At 58.2% G+C, this 17089-nt stretch overlaps 1 protein-coding gene across 3 annotated transcripts; it reads left to right on the top strand.

Annotated features, from left to right (window-relative positions):
* The first annotated feature begins 168 nt into the window (after window positions 1-168).
* Window positions 169-10116, top strand: LOC125639601 (proton channel OTOP2-like). 3 transcript variants are annotated; one of them, XM_048857075.2, is made up of 8 exons: window positions 169-1164; window positions 2146-2300; window positions 2511-2888; window positions 3368-3504; window positions 3949-4007; window positions 4123-4250; window positions 4637-5607; window positions 8817-10116. In XM_048857075.2, the coding sequence occupies exons 2-8, from the start codon at window positions 2249-2251 to the stop codon at window positions 8988-8990; spliced, it is 1899 nt and encodes a 632-aa protein (XP_048713032.2). In that variant the 5' UTR covers window positions 169-1164; window positions 2146-2248; the 3' UTR covers window positions 8991-10116. The 3 variants fall into 3 exon arrangements, with proteins under 3 accessions (XP_048713032.2, XP_048713031.2, XP_048713034.2); XM_048857074.2 differs by having other exon boundaries at window positions 169-2300; XM_048857077.2 differs by lacking the exon at window positions 2146-2300 and having other exon boundaries at window positions 170-1164.
* The last annotated feature ends 6973 nt before the right edge of the window (window positions 10117-17089 follow it).

Here is a 17089-nt window from a genome sequence, read left to right as displayed (position 1 = left end):
GGGGCAGACCTGCTCCCACGGCCCGCAGCGGGGCCAGGATCGGGCCCGCCGTGATCCGTGCAGCGGATCTGGTGTCCTCGCCCGGGCTCCCTTCCCCCGCGCTGGGGCAGTTTGGCACCAAGGGGGCATTTGCCCCGGCCCCCCCAGGAGAGGGCTGGCAGCGCGGCCGCCATTCCCCGGGCCGGGGCCGCCCCAGGGGGCTGCCAGGTGCAGCTGGCGCTGCCTAGGAGCTCCACTGACAGGCTGAATGGGGGGTGCCAAATCTGTGCCCCACTGGCCATCCTTGGGGCTAGTACCAGCCGCCTCGGGGCACCCTGCAGCAGCAGCCGTGTTGGCAGGTGCCTGGCACCGCGCCACGGCTGGGCAGGCTGCGATTGCCGATCTCAGAGGTTGTCTGACCCCAGACAGGGCCCTCCGTGCCCGTCCTGCCCTTGGCATCCCAGCCCTTCGCCCACTACCAGGAGGAAAGCCATGAACACAAAAAAGACCCTGCAACACGTGGCTGCGTTTTGTGGGCGCATGCAGGCACCCTCTGCTGGATGAAATCCAAACTGGCGCTGTGTGGCCTACGCCCTGTACTGCTCAGGGGTACTGAGGATTCCCCTTTAGCTGAAAGGATGTGACCCTGTGGTTTCAGAACAGCAGAGTCCACCTTCTCTCCTTGCAGTCACCCCTGGATTTGCCCCACTGGGGTGACAGGCGCTGGGCTGGGGGCAATTCCCTAGTGATCAGAGAAACAATCTGATCTTTTTTCTTCTTCTGTACCTAGAGAGATTTAAATAACATTTCCCTGCTTCTCCCCACCCGCAAATCAAGCGATTTCTGATTTCTCCTTCCCCCTGCCCTTGGATTTTCGGCACCGGGTCTCCTCGATGGCCTTTGGCTGCAATCGTTCCAGAAACACTCCAGCTATTAAACTCCAATCTGCCATGAAAGGGCGAGCGGCCAGGGAGGGGCAGCTCCCCTCTCTGTGTGCAGCGGGGAGGGGGCTGCCTGTGGCAACTCCCCCCCTGCCCCGATCACTCTAGTGGGAGGTGCCAGGCTGGCAGACCCACCCCCTGGAATATTAAGGCGTCCCCTGGGCAGAGTGCCCCACACAGCCAGCGAGGACAGAGGGTAGCATGAGACACGCTCCTGAGTCTCCAGCGTGACCGGCGGCAGCGTGTAAGTGTGGGGCAGATGCATGGACCCGTCCCAAGGGTGTCTATGGCCATCTCTCCCCAGGGCTGGACGTCTCGGGTGGGACGCCGGCATGGTCCATTCCAGGCAGGTTTGTGTGGATGGAGAGGTTGGAGGCGTCTGTCTGTCTGTCTGTCGTGGCACCAGAGAGCCTAGTGAAGCTGGGAGGGGAAGCCTATCCGGAGCGACCAGCCCCTCCCCCCGGGAGCAGGATGGGGCCCTGCAGCCGTCACTCTCAGAGTTTGGCCCAGCCCCAGTTAAAGGTCCTAGCCCGTTGACTCCCAACCTTCACCAAACCAGCACCCCACACGCCCACACCTGTCCAGGCAGAAAGACTAGGGTGGACATGACCCCTGTACCTGGGCACGGCCCCTGGACCTGGACAAAGCCCTGTGAATGCTGGGCATGACCCCCTGGCCCTGGGCACTGCCCCCTGGACCTGGACACAGGCCTGTGAATGCCGGGTATGACCCCCTGGACCTGGGCATGGCCCCTGGCCCCGGGCACTGCCCCCTGGACCTGGACACAAGCCTGTGAATGCCGGGTATGACCCTCTGGACCTAGGCATGGCTCCTGGACCCGGGCACAGCCCCGTGGATGCCGGGCATGATCCCCTGGACCCAGGCACAGCCCAAGGGAGTCTAGGAGACGGTCCCACTGGCTGTGTGGAGAGTCCAGAGCTCGGCGTCTGCCTCCAGCAGCCCCCCCATCTTGCTGTTGCTCTGAGTCACACCTGGGAGTGTCCGTGTGTCCGTCTCTGGGCTGGGGGCGTGCGTGGAAAGAGCAGGCGGGGCAGTGCTCACATGCCCCCCGTGGCTGGGTGGGGAAGGGCGGTGGGCTGGAGGCCTCCTTCTCCATGCCCAGGGCAGAGGCTTCTCCATGGGGGCACCTGAGCAGCCTCGGCCCTGGGCTGCTCCCAGCTCGGCTCGGCCCAGCAAACGCCACTTGTGGAATGGCCATTCCCAGCCGCCCAGAGACCCCCCGCGAGCCAGGAGTGACTTCAATCCCCTCCTTCTGCTGGCTCCTGGGGGCCGGATCCTGCCTCACCCAGCACCGTGCACCGACGTTTATGCCCAGGGAAAGGGCCGGCACTGTGAGGATGAGGATGAAAGCTGGAGGGGGTGAGTAAGAGTGAGATGGGCTGATGGGTGTGTGGGGACACGTGGGGGTGCAAGGGGAGGTGAATGCTTGTGAGGGGAGCAGTGTAACCCCCCCTTAAGTCTCCCTTCTGGGGGTAACCCGTGGGGTATCTCCCCCTTCCCCTGTCCCATCTCTGCCCTGGGCCCCATCCCGCCCCCTCCCTGACGGTTCCCTGTCCCCTCCCCTCACAGCCATGATCCCTGGGGCGATGAGCAACATGCTGCAGAGGTGCCCCCCTTTGGGCTCCCCTCACCCCCCCGAGGGGCAAGGCCAGGGAGCCCCAGACTCCCCCGCTGACCCAGAGGGCGCAGGCTGGCAGGACTTGGCCAATGCCCGGGCGGGCTCGCTGCTGTCCCTGCTCTACCTCGTGCTGCTGACCTTCCTGGGCAGCGCCGTCCTGCTGGCCGAGATTCACCAGCGCAGCCCCCAGAGCCGCAACGTCCACGGCTTCCTGGCCACGCTCATGCTCACGTCCTGCGCGTGGATGCTGTGGTTCGGCTGGCACTCCTCCCAGAACAAGCACCGGAAGCTGCACCAGGACCACCATGCCGGGGCCAGCTGGCTGAAAGGTACCGTCTGCTCCCCGGGAACCCCGCTGGCCCCGCGGCAGCCTCCGCCCAGCACCGGGGTTCGGTGGCTTGCCTCCGGGTTGGGGGGCGTGTGCTGCCGGGGCAAAAACAATCACGGGGATCAGCCCATTGCCCCACAGCAGCTCCGCTGGTGCCCCTCAATCCCGACCCACCCCCCTGCTAGCCCAGCCCCAGGGCTCAAACCAGGAACAAGAACACAATGAGAGAGAACGGGCGCGAGGCTCCAGGAGAGAGCGCAGTGGGGGCGTCTCTGCTGTCAGATGTCGCGTCTGCGTGGCAGCTAGCCATAAGTGCTGCAGACAGAAAGCAAAACCACTGCAGTCCCACGGCTACGGAGGCCCCAGCCTCTCCCGTCCACTGGCCCCACAGCACCCAGCCTGGCCCTTGCCACGAGGCTCACGGGATGGCTGCCCTGTGGCTGGCCGGGCTGCGGTGATGGTGTTCTCTTGCCCCGGCAGGCGGGCTCTCGCTCTTTGCCCTGGCCACGCTGGTGCTGGACTGCCTGTCCTTGGGGTATTACTACGAGCTGCAGGACTGCACCTCCGTCCTCATCACCGCCTTCCCTGTCGTGCAAGCCGTGTTCACCATCATCCAGGTGAGGGGCCTCGTGTGCTCAGAGCACTAGCAGCCAGGAGGGAGGAGTCAGACTGCCAGGAGCGACCCACCCAGGTGACACTAGCCCCACAGCCCAGGCCACATGAGCTCAAGGAGTGACTCCACTAGTGGGTAGCTGTAGTAGGCTGTTACCCTAGTGTAGGCTGTTCGCACACGAGGGCTCCTCTGTATTGTGTACTCGTCCAGCCTTGGTGTCCCTAGGGCCGTGTGGGACAGGCTGGGTGGAGAAGGAGGGAAAGCACGAAGCAAGAAAGAACCAACATCAGGTCCCCAGGAGGGAGCACCGCCTCCCAAGATGGCCACTGCAGTTAAAGGTGCAGCATGCCTTGTGGAAGGGGCTTTCAGTCACTCCTGGGCAGCAGCTAGTCCTTTCCCGTTGCTCTTTGACCCTGTCTTCTGCCTTCGCTCCACGCCCTCGGCACAGGTGTCCCTGCTGTCCTTCCACGCCAAGGTCTGCATCCAGGAGCAGCAGCATCTCAACAGGTATCTGGGCTCCCGGCTTGTGCACCGGGATGGGGGCGAGGGCTGGTTGTTTCGGGGGCAGCCCCTTGGGGCCAGGCCGGGCTGTGAGCTCCCCCTGCCCTCTCCCCTGTCCCAGGTTTGGCCTGATGCACACGCTGGCCACCAATGTGCTCATGTGGATGAGCGTGGTGCTGGACGAGTCCATGAAGCAGCTTCAGGAGATCTACGACGCCCACGAGACGGAGAGCCCCTGGCCCGGGCATGGTGAGGGCCCCCAGGGCGGGGGGCTGGACCCGTGGCGTGGGGGGTCAACGCCCCTTTCCCCCACATAGATCACCACAGTGTGTGCCACACGGTCCCGGGCAGACGGAGATTCCCTGGGGCCAGCCGAGCCAAGGGGCCCTGGGACGGGGTTTATACACCCACCCGGACCAGTGATGAGATGGGGCTGGGGGGCCACTAAGGAGCCAGACCCTTCAGCAGCCCCCACGGACAGCCTTATCCTCCACCCCCGTGTACTGCCACGTCCCCCACCCCTAGGAAGAGCCCCCCACGGACAGCTTTGCCCTCCAATCCCTATGCACAGCCCTTCCCCCATCCAGTCCGTCTCCCTCCCATGCTGAGTGACCCCCCCACTTCACCCGCTGCAGGGAATTCGCCCACCAACAGCTGCTCGTGTGCCACCAGCCTGTGCCACATCTTTTCCGAGGGCGCCGCCTACCTGCACCCCTTCAACATCGAGTTCAGCCTCTTCTCTTCCACCATGCTCTACGTGGTGTGGAAGAACACGGGGCAGGCGGCCTGTCGCCGGCAGCCCCACCCATGCCCCCGGGGCCGCTTCCACCTCAGCGGGGCCTTCGTGGGGCTGGTGCTGGGGGCGCTGGCCATCTCGGCCACCTTCGGGGTGATGATCTCCTTCGGAGTGCTGGCCAAGGCCCCTGAAACGGTCCCTGAGGCCCTGCGGACCTACTACATCTTCAACTCAGTGCTGCTCTCTGCCATGTTCCTGGCCTCACTGGTCGGCATTGCTGCCTACCGGCTCCAGAGAGACCCGGCCTCCACCGACTGCTCCAAGAGCGTGGTGCGGAGCCTGGATGTCACCCTCTTGCTGGGCAGCTCCTGCGGGCCCCTGATGGTCTCCGTCTTCTCCCTGGTGGCCATCTTCTTCCTGCACATCAACGGGAGCCTCCACTTCCTAGACCTCTGCTTCTCCCTCTGCAAGACCATCCAAGTGCTGGGCCAGAACCTCTTCATCACCGAAGCCCTTTACTCCAGGCCCACCCACCGGCCTGATGCCCCCGACAGCCCCCCAGGCAACGAATGGGTCTTCTCCATCTCCGGAGGCCACGCCGAAGAGCCGGTCCAGCAGGACGTGGCTGCCCGCCATGAGAGTAACTGCGCCATCTGCCCGGCCAGCCGCCACACACCAGCCAGGATGGTGGCCCAGCTGGAGGAGCAGGTGCCGGGGTGCTGGCTGGCCTGCAGCAGCAGTAATGACTCCCTTGCCAAAATCCCCTCCGGGGGCCAGCGGTCTTGGCCCAGAGGGGAGCCGGAACGCGTCAGCATCTGGAGGAAGATCCTGCAGAACATTTCCATCCTCCTCATCTTCTACAACATCTCGGTGAGCTGGCTCATGGCGCCTGATTGTCCAGCCCTGGGGCTCTAGCTTCCCACGGGGAGCTCTGGAGGCTGACATCCGGACCCCCGGCTGGTGTCAATTACCGTCCCTCCACCGAGCCATCACCAGCTGAGGATCTGAGCTCAGGTCCTCTATCTATCCTCTGAGTAGGTGCTGTGCAGTCAGCTCCAGAGCAAGCTTTGTCCGTACAGCCCTGCTGGGGGGACCCTGGCCAGGGACAAGATGGGGACTCAGTCTCACAACCCCATTCAGCCCTTTTGAGGCTGCCAGCAAGGGGACAGTAGGAGACAGAAGGGTTGTCGATGGTGTGAATATTCGTCCACTAGAAACTACACTGAGAACCACCAATTTGTTCCGCGGCGGTCCCCAAAGAGAGGAATGCTGCCCTTGGCCACAGGGTGGGGGGTGTCAGGGTCATACAGGTCAGAAATCAGTGACACCTAGTCTAGTTATTGTCTGGGTGAGTTGTTTCTGTGCAGAATGTACCCGGAGCCGGCTTTGCTGGACAGGGAGATCACAGATAGAGGTGGGCAAATATGGTTTTTGGTTCTCTGACGATCCTGAAAAATCAAGGGGGGAAAAATCGTTTTAGGTTGACCAAAACTGATCTTTTTCAGAATTTCCGGTGAATCGAAAAGTCGAAACCCGTTTCTTCTTTGACCCGAAACCAAAAACCCTCATTTCCATTTTGATCGTTTTCAAAAGGGTTTTCCAGTTGGTTTCGCCAAATCGCAGGGAACGGCACCACAAAAAGGCCTTTGGCATCGAAACGTTGAGGTGTTTCTTTTTGAAAATGTCAGAGTGGAACATTTGGATTCTTTTCAAGGTTTTTTCCCAACTGAAACACTTTGCCTAAATCAACACTTGTTTGCAAAAGCTTTCGATCGACCCAAATCTGTGGGTTTTTTGCTGAAAAAGTTTCAGTTTAAAAATATTGCCCTGCTCTTGTCACGGGGGCCCAGACACACAAATAGATCTGAGCCAAACGGCCCGCGTAGTGCTCCCCCTGCCCACAGACCCCCACCTGTCTCTCCTGGGGTCCACCGCTTTGCACTCCGTCCCTAAAGTCAGCCCCGGGGATTTTCACTAGAGGCAGCTGGGATTAGTTTGTCTAACTTTGGAGGATGCGGGGTAAGGGACAAAAAAAAGAGTTTTTCGTCCAGCACCGAACTTTTCATTTTGGTCAAAATTTTCTGGAGTTTGAGCAAAAAGTTTCGGGTTCAGGTTTTCATCAAAAAAATCCAAAAGAATTGATGGCGGGGGGGAATCTTAATAATTGACCTGTTTGCCTGGCTGTGCAAGCTGTTCTCCTGGGCCCACATGGCTCCCAGGCCACCAGCCCTCCTTTGACACAAAGGAGCCTCCAGAAAGGTTTGACTTCCCATCTAGAGACAGCTTTAACACAGACACTCTCCTCACCCATCAGAGGCCCCTTTAACTCCGACAGGGGAAGCGGTAGACGTGGTTTATCTTGACTTTAGTAAAGTTTCTGATACTGTCTCCCGTGACCTCATAAACAAAGTAGGGAAATGCAACCTAGATGGAGCTGCTATAAGGTGGGTGCAGAACTGGTTGGAAAACCGTTCCCAGAGAGTAGTTATCAGTGATTCACAGTCATACTGGAAGGGCATAATGAGTGGGGTCCTGCAGGGATCAGTTCTGGGTCCGGTTCTGTTCAATATCTTCATCAATGATTTAGATACTGGCATAGAGAGTGCACTTATAAAGTTTGCAGCCAATACCAAGCTGAGAGCGGTTGCAAGTGCTTTGGAGAAGAGGATTAAAATTCAAAATGATCTGGACAAACTGGAGAAATGGTCTGAAGTAAATAGGATGAAATTCAATCAGGACAAATGCAAAGTACTGCACTTAGGAAGGAACAATCAGTTGCACACATACAAAATGGGAAATGACTGCCTAGGAAGGAGTGCTACGGAAAGGGATCTGGGGGCCAGATCCTCAGCTGGTGTGAACCCATGGACGCCTATGGCGCTGAGCTGATTTGCACCAGCTGAGGATCTGGCCCTGGGACAATGAAAGTGAATGGACTTTAACCTCCAAAACTGCTTCCCACCATTTCGGCGGTTTGAGGTGCTGCAGGTCTCCTAGTCAGTTTCTCTCAGGCGAGGTCGTTGTGTTTGGGTTGCCGGTGGGGCTGGAAGATCAGCTTTCCTCTCCCTGCACTGCCCGTGCCTTGCAAGGGCCCCTAGGCCTGTACAGAGAACAGATATTCACAGTGTGTCCAGCAAACAAGCCTCTGTGTGGGGGAGGGTTTAGGGGATGGTGTGAGACCTTTGTCTGCTAGGGTGAAGAGCCCGGTACTAAATCTGTATTCCCCATGTTGGTGCTTAGAGGCTGTGATCAGTCACCCCTTCCCCTGCTCTGTGTTCAGCTGAATAGAAGGGCAAATGAGACGGGTTGTCAGCAAATGGTGCTGCGGAGAGATCCCCGTATGGGAAGCCACGGGGCCTGCCTGTGTGCCCAGCCAGACCCATGGGCACTGCTCCAACACAAATCTGTCATTATAATCACTGGGCAGAGCCCGGGGGCCCCCCGTCACGTAATGCGGCCTATGGCATAGCTCTGTCAATGCTGGTCTAGTCCGTCCTCTGACCCCATGCAGGATTGTTCCTGGCAGGCTCCCCCGGCAGGGGCCCCCCTCACCAGCACCCTCACTACGAAGCTGGGACCCCCCCCCCACACACACACACACACACCCCATGGATTCTGGCAGGCCCCAGTCAAGCCCTGTCCCCACATTGCTGTCAGTGCATGGTGTGAGGATATGCACTAAGCACCATCCACTCTGCGCTGGTCCTGCCGGCAGGGGGTGACATTCATGCAGTGCTCAGGGTGGGAGAGTCAATGCCCCAGCCGGGGGCCTTTCATTGCTGGGCGGAACGGAGTGCCCGTTACTGCTGGGCTGGTGCTCGGTGGCTGCTGATGTGCAATGAGTCGGTGGTTCTCAGCCCCATTCCCAATGGATGGACACACCCAGGAGGAATGCACGAGGCCTGGCCCTGCCTTGGTGACAGGTTCAATGGGGAGAGGGGCAGACCGGGAGCGAATGGGTTCACTCGGCATCAGTCCCCGCACATCTGAGTCCACCCAGTAGGTGGCAGTGATGGACAGAGGGTCCAGCACGGCCCATGCCCCTGTGCGGCTGACGCCTGACCCCTTTGCTTTGCTAGGTGTGGATCCTCTATGCCTACGGGACGCGGCCGCACCTGGTGAGCCAGATCGAGCAGGCCTTCTATGGCTTCACCCTCTGGGTCATCATCGTCAAGATCTCCCTGCCACTGGGCATCTTCTACCGCATGCATTCGGTGGCCAGCCTCTTCGAGGTGTACTGCAAAACCTGCTGACCACCGCCGGGGGCGGACCCCGCTCTGTTGGGCAGAGGCTGCCCGGGGCAGGCGGCGGGGAGAGGGACAGGCAGGGATGACTGCTGCACAGAGAGTTGGTGTGGCAACTACACACACACACACACACACACACATACACACACAGACACCCTCTGCTTCACACACAACACACCCCCTCTGACTCGTCCACACAAACACACCGTCTGATACGTGCGCCCGTACTCTGACCCGCCTGCATAGTCCTGCGTGTGCACCGATCACACTCCCAGGTACACACACCCCAGACGCTCTCCCATATACACACTGTAGTGTGCACCAATCCCTCCCACACACTCGCTTCACAATATCAACAGTGATTTATTACACTGCTCATCTAGAGAACTTTCCACCTGCAGATTTCAACACACCCTAAAATCTGCCAGGAATTTAGCCTCACACCTCTCGTGCAGGGTGGCCTTACATTATCACCCTCCTTAAACAGACAGGGAAACCGAGTCACATCATGTGACTTGTGGCGGAGAGGGGAGTAGCATCAGCCTCAATAAATCACCCCTTTATATTGACTGCAGCTAAGACTCAGCTCTTCGATGGCATGAGAGACCCCGGTGCTAGGCTGTGTTTGTACCCTGGTTCCACACAATCTTTTGGATTCTTTTAAGGGGTGCAGAATAGCAACTTTATGTCTCTCCAGCTCTTTTCATCCTGCACGTTAGGAGTTGCACTAGACGGAAACCTGAAGGAGCTGGCCTGATTAATCTCACAGGGGAAATGCAGCTGCCTCTGGGGTGGAACACAGCAGCCACTTCTCTACTGGTAGCTCCAAGCAACAGGCTTTAGGAGATGAAGAGCAGGCCAGATTAATCCCTGATCTAACTCCCCAGAGGTTAATGATTTAGACTGGTGCCCCTACTTCCTTTTTAATCAATATTTGTAGTGAGCATCATTCAGAGGAAAATACAGAAAAGTATCCCCTGGGAGGGGTCTTAAGGGAAATGTTATGATTTTATTTGAATGACTTTGTTACAGTGCAACTATTAGACCAAGGCACCAGAGCCCTGGGGGGAAATCTGTCTTTTCTTAATAGCAAACTCCACTGACTATGATATTAAAGTCTATTTTAAAAGAACCACCCACTTGTGATTGTTACAGAAATACAACAAGTAGAAGCACGTTCAGGCCGTCTTGATAGCTGATGGCTCAGGAACAGGCCCTTTGTCCAGGCCTCATTTTCAGACTTTTGGAAATACCGGATTTGTTTGCCTTGCTGTTTTATAATAGCCCTGAGGAACGTTGTCCCTGGCACCGTGCTGCTGGTGAGGGCCACGCTGGCAAGACTGCTTTGTTATTGTAGGGTTGCTGACCATTTTCTAGTTAAGAAGGGGGGAAAGGGCAACGCCCAGACATTGTGAGGAAAACTCGTCCTTGTAATTCTGGGAACTTGGCAAACCGGTGGAAGCAGCAAAGGGACAAATATGGCAAAGGTTGGCCCCTGCGTCCTGCCTTGCCCCCTTTCGTTCCATTGGCATCGAAAGCGGAATTACGAGATGCAAGGCTGCTCGGTTCAGAGACAGCAACATGGCCTTAACATCAAACTGGTTCCATTCAAGCCTTTCTCACTGTACTGTGTCAGGGAACTAGCCCAGAGATTCCTGGGCTCTTGGAAGGAAATTGCTGCCCCGTCTCTATTGTACTGTAAGAAGTCCGTGATCGTGAAGGATTTTAGGGTTGTCACTCGCATATGTGTTAGAGCAGTGGCTCTGAGCCAGGGGTACGCAGAGATCAACTCATCATGGCGTTTACCTAGTTTTACAACAGGCTGCAGAAAAAACACCAGCAAAGTCAGTACAAACTAAAATTTCATCCAGACAATGACTTGTTTATACTGCTCTATATACTCTACACTGAAATGTACATACGATATTTATATTCCAATTCATTTATTTTATAATTATATGGTAACAATGAGAAAGTCCGCCATTGGTCAGGAATCGTGTGCTGGGACACTTTTGTATTTTTAGGTCTGATTTTGAAAGCAAGTCGTTTTTAAGTGAGGTGAAACTTGGGGGTAGGCAAGACAAATCAGACTCCTGAAAGGGGGACAGTAGACTGGAAAAAGTGACAGCCACTGTTCTAGAGAAATGATGATTTGATATTATTGATGTGTATTTGATGGAAGGAAAGATAGTCTTATGATTAAAGCACAGGCCTGGAGATCTGGATATAATTCCTGCTTCTGACCTGACGTATTACTTCAGGTGGGCCTCATAACTTCTTGGTGCCTCAGTTTCCCCCTCTGTACAAAGGGGGTAATCATAGAATCATAGAATCATAGAATATAAGGGTTGGAAGGGACCCCAGAAGGTCATCCAGTCCAACCCCCTGCTCGAAGCAGGACCAATTCCCAGTTAAATCACCCCAGCCAGGGCTTTGTCAAGCCTGACCTTAAAAACCTCTAAGGAAGGAGATTCTACCACCTCCCTAGGTAACGCATTCCAGTGTTTCACCACCCTCTTAGTGAAAAAGTTTTTCCTAATATCCAATCTAAACCTCCCCCACTGCAGCTTGAGACCATTACTCCTCGTTCTGTCATCTGCTACCATTGAGAACAGTCTAGAGCCATCCTCTTTGGAACCCCCTTTCAGGTAGTTGAAAGCAGCTATCAAATCCCCCCTCATTCTTCTCTTCTGCAGGCTAAACAATCCCAGCTCCCTCAGCCTCTCCTCATAACTCATGTGTTCCAGACCCCTAATCATTTTTGTTGCCCTTCGCTGGACTCTCTCCAATTTATCCACATCCTTCTTGAAGTGTGGGGCCCAAAACTGGACACAGTACTCCAGATGAGGCCTCACCAATGTCGAATAGAGGGGAACGATCACGTCCCTCGATCTGCTCGCTATGCCCCTACTTATACATCCCAAAATGCCATTGGCCTTCTTGGCAACAAGGGCACACTGCTGACTCATATCCAGCTTCTCGTCCACTGTCACCCCTAGGTCCTTTTCCGCAGAACTGCTGCCTAGCCATTCGGTCCCTAGTCTGTAGCTGTGCATTGGGTTCTTCCGTCCTAAGTGCAGGACCCTGCACTTATCCTTATTGAACCTCATCAGATTTCTTTTGGCCCAATCCTCCAATTTGTCTAGGTCCTTCTGTATCCTATCCCTCCCCTCCAGCGTATCTACCACTCCTCCCAGTTTAGTATCATCCGCAAATTTGCTGAGAGTGCAATCCACACCATCCTCCAGATCATTTATGAAGATATTGAACAAAACCGGCCCCAGGACTGACCCTTGGGGCACTCCACTTGATACCGGCTGCCAACTAGACATGGAGCCATTGATAACTACCCGTTGAGCCTGACAATCTAGCCAGCTTTCTACCCACCTTGTAGTGCATTCATCCAGCCCATACTTCCTTAACTTGCTGACAAGAATACTGTGGGAGACTGTGTCAAAAGCTTTCAGATGACTGTGTCAAAAGTAATGCTACTTCCCTACCTCCCAGGGGAGTTGTGAAGGTAAAATCCATTCATGACTATGAGGTGCTCAGTCACTATGGTGACTGGGGCCATATAGATAGGACACATTTTTGATAGAAAATAAAATTTTAGGTTCAAGTTTTCAGTGGATCATTATAAATAAGGGGGAAGAAAAAATTTATGAGAAACACTTAGATTAGTAAACTGGGTTCTCAGTCCTCATGCTTCATGGTACACACCAGCTGTGGTCAGGAAGAAATTGCCCCATGGGATGATATTATTTAGACAGGTGCATTACTTTTATGCTTTTCTGAAAAGCACCAGTCAGAGACAGAGTCCCAAACTCACTGACCTGAGTATGGCAAGCCCTGTGACAATGTCCTTGAGGCTATAACAACAGACAGCCATGACTCCGGCTCAGCCCCGCATCCTGAAGGGCATTCACTTTGCTTGTATGTGAATTAAGTTTCCATCTGACTCCTTTGCTCCTTGGCAGAGTTTGGTGCAAAAGGAGCCAATTCTGCCAGCCTGGATAGGGAGTGCTCTGCTACTCCTGAATCAGTGGGGCTACGTGACGAGCCAGGCGCCTCTCCATAGGGGTGGGGGGGGAGGTTGCAGATGGCTTTGCTCCAGGCAGACCTTTCACCCTTCATCCGCCACCCGGCAGCTCCTCTCCCCAGGGTATCCAATACCTGGCAGGTGCGTATCACCTGAAACCGGCCTGGTATCAAATTTGCCTCCTGGTGACAGTCACAGCCATCCCAGTAGCAAGGGAACCGCAGCAACCGATGGGCGGACACCGCTTCCCCGGGCAAGAGGAGTGTCGAGGCCTTGGGCTGGGAGGTGAGGGGGCTCAGGACACTGGGGGGTGGCCTTGGCACCTTGGGGGCAGGGGTGGAATACGCCCAGTTCTCTGCATGGGAGGGACCCAGCACCAGCTTTCTCCCTTACGCTGTTTCTTTGAGAGAGGGGGTAGAACCAAACCACTGAGTTCAAACAGTCTCCTCTCGACTGCACTGGACCATGGCCTCGGGCAGGCAGGCCGGGGACTGGCGGGGACAGAGTCCTTGGTCCAGTTCTGAGCTCCTTCCACTAGGACCTCAGGATTTAGCCCAATCATAATAATTAGGAACAATAGGAGTGGGAGCCAGGACTCCTGGGCTCTGGAGTGGGGGCTGGTGAATTAGAGCCAGGGCAAGCTAGGAGTCAGGACTCCTGTGTTCTTTTCCCCAGCTCTGGAAGGGGAGTGGTGTCCAGTGGTTGGAAGAGGGGGAACTGGGAACCAGGACCCGTGGGTTTTGTCCCCAACTCTGCCACTGAGGTGCTGGGTGATTTTGGGCGAGTCACCTGCCCAGTTCAGCAAGGCACTTGGGCACATGTGCCCCTTTGAACACACAAGCAAAGTCAGCGGGATGGGCTTAAAGTGCCACACGTGTTTCAGGGCCGTGCCATGCTGCCTCAGTTTCCCCACTTATCCAACGGGGCTCACAACCCCACGCGCCCTCTGGAAAGCGGGTTGCGACCTTGTAGGAGCGCCCGGCCTTATTATTAAGAACGGCCGGATCTGATTTATATGGCCGAGCTCGCCACGGTGTGCCAGGCGCCCTGCCACAAAATACAGCCAAATTCTACCGTCCTGGGGACAGCGGAGGGAGGAGCGGGACGGGGCTTCCCGACGGGTGGCTGGGGGGGGATCGGGGCAGCTCTGTGCCACGGGGGCACCCCAGCCCCAGGTGAGCGGTGGAGTGTGAGTGTCCCTGCCAGGTGGGCGTCAGCGGGCCCCTGGGCAGAGCCGCCCTCACTGCGCTGCCCGGCACCAGGGAGGGGCACCGGGCCCGGAGCAGCAGGGACCCAGCTCACCTGGCCGGCCGGCCGCCATGCAGAGACACCAGGCAGGAGCTGGCATGGACTGACTGCCAGGCTGGGGGGCCCTGGGCCCCGGCTGGGCCGGCCTATCGATGGGGCTGAGTGGGAGGGGGCGGTGGAGCCTCAGCCAGGTGGCTCTGCCCGGTGAGGTGGCTGGCAGGCTGCAGAGCAACACGGAGACAGGTGAGGGGGGGCGCGGCAGGCTGGGGCAGGCAGCCCCCTCTCCCCCCCGTCAGACCCCCCCATCAGCCCCTTCAGCCCTTTACCTGGGCCCCAGCGGCTGCTGCCCCCTCTGGCGCAAGGGGAGCGGGGAGGGACCCAGCCGGGGCTCACCTGCAGACACCAGGGTGGGTGGGCGCGCGGGGAGCGTGGGGTCCAAGCCCCCCCCCGGGGATCGCGGGGGCTGGGTCTGTCCAAGGTGCAGAGGCCCCCCCACCCACCCACCCACCCCCGATCCACGGCGGGCACAGCGGGGCGCCGGGTGGAGGAAAGTTGCGCACCTGGAGGGTGCGGGGGGAGCGTCCTGCCCTGGCCCACGCGTGTTTCCCCGGCTCCGTCCCTTCCCCCACGCCCGGTGCCCCCCGGGCAGGGACCGCATCACTCATTCATCAGGCCAGGCCGCTCGGCGCGCAGCGGGGCCGGGGCCAGCCCCCCTGCCCTGAGCCGGCTTCCAGCTGGCCCCGCCTCGCTCCCCTGCCTCCGGGGAGCGGGGCCAGGAGCCCCGGGCACGGGAAGTGTGCCGGGTTGCTTGTAAACCAGGAGACAGCCGGAGCCCGATCTCCCCCCGGCGCAGGGGCGAACCTAGAGTAGCTCCAGGAAAACCAACGGGATTGTTGCTGGACTGTGATCTCCCTGATCCCGGTGTAAACCCAGAGGGATTCCCTTTAAATCAGCCAGGTTGGGGCCAGAAGCTGATCTCACACCGTCATGTGTAAATCCGGATGAACTCCGGTGTAGTGCATGGGGCTAGGGCCAGATTCTGATCTCCTCTGTGCCGGTGTAAATCTGGAGTAACTCCCCTGATGTAAACAGAGGTGTTTCCAATGTGCACCGAGGGCCAAATCTGGCCTATCGCCCCTTCTGGTCTAACTGTCCCTCTATTACCGGGCTGCCAGTGTTGTTCCAGGTGGAAAAGAGCCTAGTACATGGGCTCTGGCTCGCCCCTAGGCAGGGGCTTGACACAGGAATCAGCGGGGGAGTGGTGGTGTCTGGTATTACGCAGAGCAGGCCGGGCGGCCAATAGACATGGGCCCACATGGCCTAAAAGTCTGGGGACTCTCTGGCCGCAGAGTAGGGTGAGCTTGGCAGAGCTATTCCTCCTGTTGGGCCAGGCCTACTTGCCCCTGGGTCTGAATGCCCCCCGGGGAGCTAACTGACTGACCGATGAGGGTCCAGCACTGATTCCGATTCCCTCCTGCGCTGGTGGAAATCCGGAGTGACCCCACTGGAGGCCAGTGTAAGTGACCGGATCGGCGAGCTCCTCCCTGGATTTGGCCTGGGAGCTTTTCCCGTGCGTGGGGGTGTCAGGCGCGGGCGGGCTGTTCCGAATGACCCTTGTTGTTCGCTGGTGGGGCCCTGGAGCCCGGCAGTGGGGAGAGCTGTGGGGCTGACGCGGGTCCGTTTGGATTTGATGCCATAGGCACAGGAACGGCGCCGTCGGGTGAGGCCCCCGGACGGAGCTGAGACCTGGCGGGAAACGCGGCCCCGGCCCCTTTCACGCCCACCCGGAGGAACATGCCACTGGGCTGGGTCAGGCGCCCACTTCCATTGGCGGGAGGAAACCCGAGCAGCCAAAATGTAACGATCCGCCCCGGCCGCCCGACGGAATCAGGCTTCCCCGGGGCAGGGTGCGGGGTCCCTCCCTGCTCCCGCACTGAAGACGTCCCCCGGACGCCGGGGTCCCTCCATGACTAGCGGCCGCCCCGCCCCGCCATGGCACACGGTTCCGACTCAGTGCTGAGGGACGCAGCCTGCGCCACCCACTCCCGCAGCTCGGGCAGCGACGCCAGCGTGGCCACCCGCTACCTGCTCGGGAAGCCGAACCGGCTGGTGAACGGGCACCCGCGGGGCAGCCGCACCTCGTCGCCCATGGGACGGGTCATTCTCATCAACTCGCCCATCGAAGGTATGGCAGCCGGGGCCTCTCTCTGCTTCCATTGCGGGGGGCGGGGCGGGGGAGGCTTCTTTTGGGGTCACCCTTCACCACCCATATACCGACACGAGCCCCTTCTCAAGCCGTGAGTCGGGCAGGGCAGTGCCCTCAGGGACAGCTTTGGCCCTGCCAAAGGCAGGAGAGAGCCCCTGAAGTTGGCGCTTGTGTCTCCCCATCCAGTCGACCCAGGCCCCCTTTTTATTGGACTTGGTCCCCCGAGTCTCCCCCCACCCCCACAGCTTCCTCTGCACCTCAGCTCAGCTACAAACAGCTCAGAGAAGCAGCTTGGAGCCAGGTGTTCTCGCCCGGGGGGACGTGGGGCATGTCCGCCCTGGCCTACTCCTATTGCTAAATGATGGGGGGGCCATGGTTTATGCGAGGGAGGTCGGGGGTGAGGGAGAGGTACCAGTGTGGAAAAGGCTGAAATCCACTGCAGTGAACTTGTCTTCGTTCCTTGCACGTGCTCCATTGGTCTGAGCAGGAGCAAAAATCTTAGCACTAAATTCATCTCCAGGGTAACTCCATTAGCTGCAGCCTGGCCTGGAGGCCAGTCCCAGCCTCCCGGCCACGGGGATTGGGTGCAGTTTTGTTTTTCGTTAATTATTG

Source organism: Caretta caretta, chromosome 7, assembly GCF_965140235.1.
Source record: "Caretta caretta isolate rCarCar2 chromosome 7, rCarCar1.hap1, whole genome shotgun sequence".
NCBI lineage: Eukaryota > Metazoa > Chordata > Testudines > Cheloniidae > Caretta > Caretta caretta.
The sequence above is the reverse complement of the archived record's forward strand: the minus strand, read 5'-3'. Positions and strand labels throughout refer to the sequence as shown.

What these genes read in the sequence shown, in the direction of transcription:
- LOC125639601 (XM_048857074.2), top strand. Translation starts at nt 2,036, where the DNA reads ATGCCCAGGGCAGAGGCTTCTCCATGGGGGCACCTGAGCAGCCTCGGC. An exon ending in GAGGATGAAAGCTGGAGGGG is followed by an intron (nt 2,301 to 2,510) that starts GTGAGTAAGAGT and finishes CTCCCCTCACAG; the next exon opens with CCATGATCCCTGGGGCGATG. An exon ending in GAGCCCCTGGCCCGGGCATG is followed by an intron (nt 4,251 to 4,636) that starts GTGAGGGCCCCC and finishes CACCCGCTGCAG; the next exon opens with GGAATTCGCCCACCAACAGC.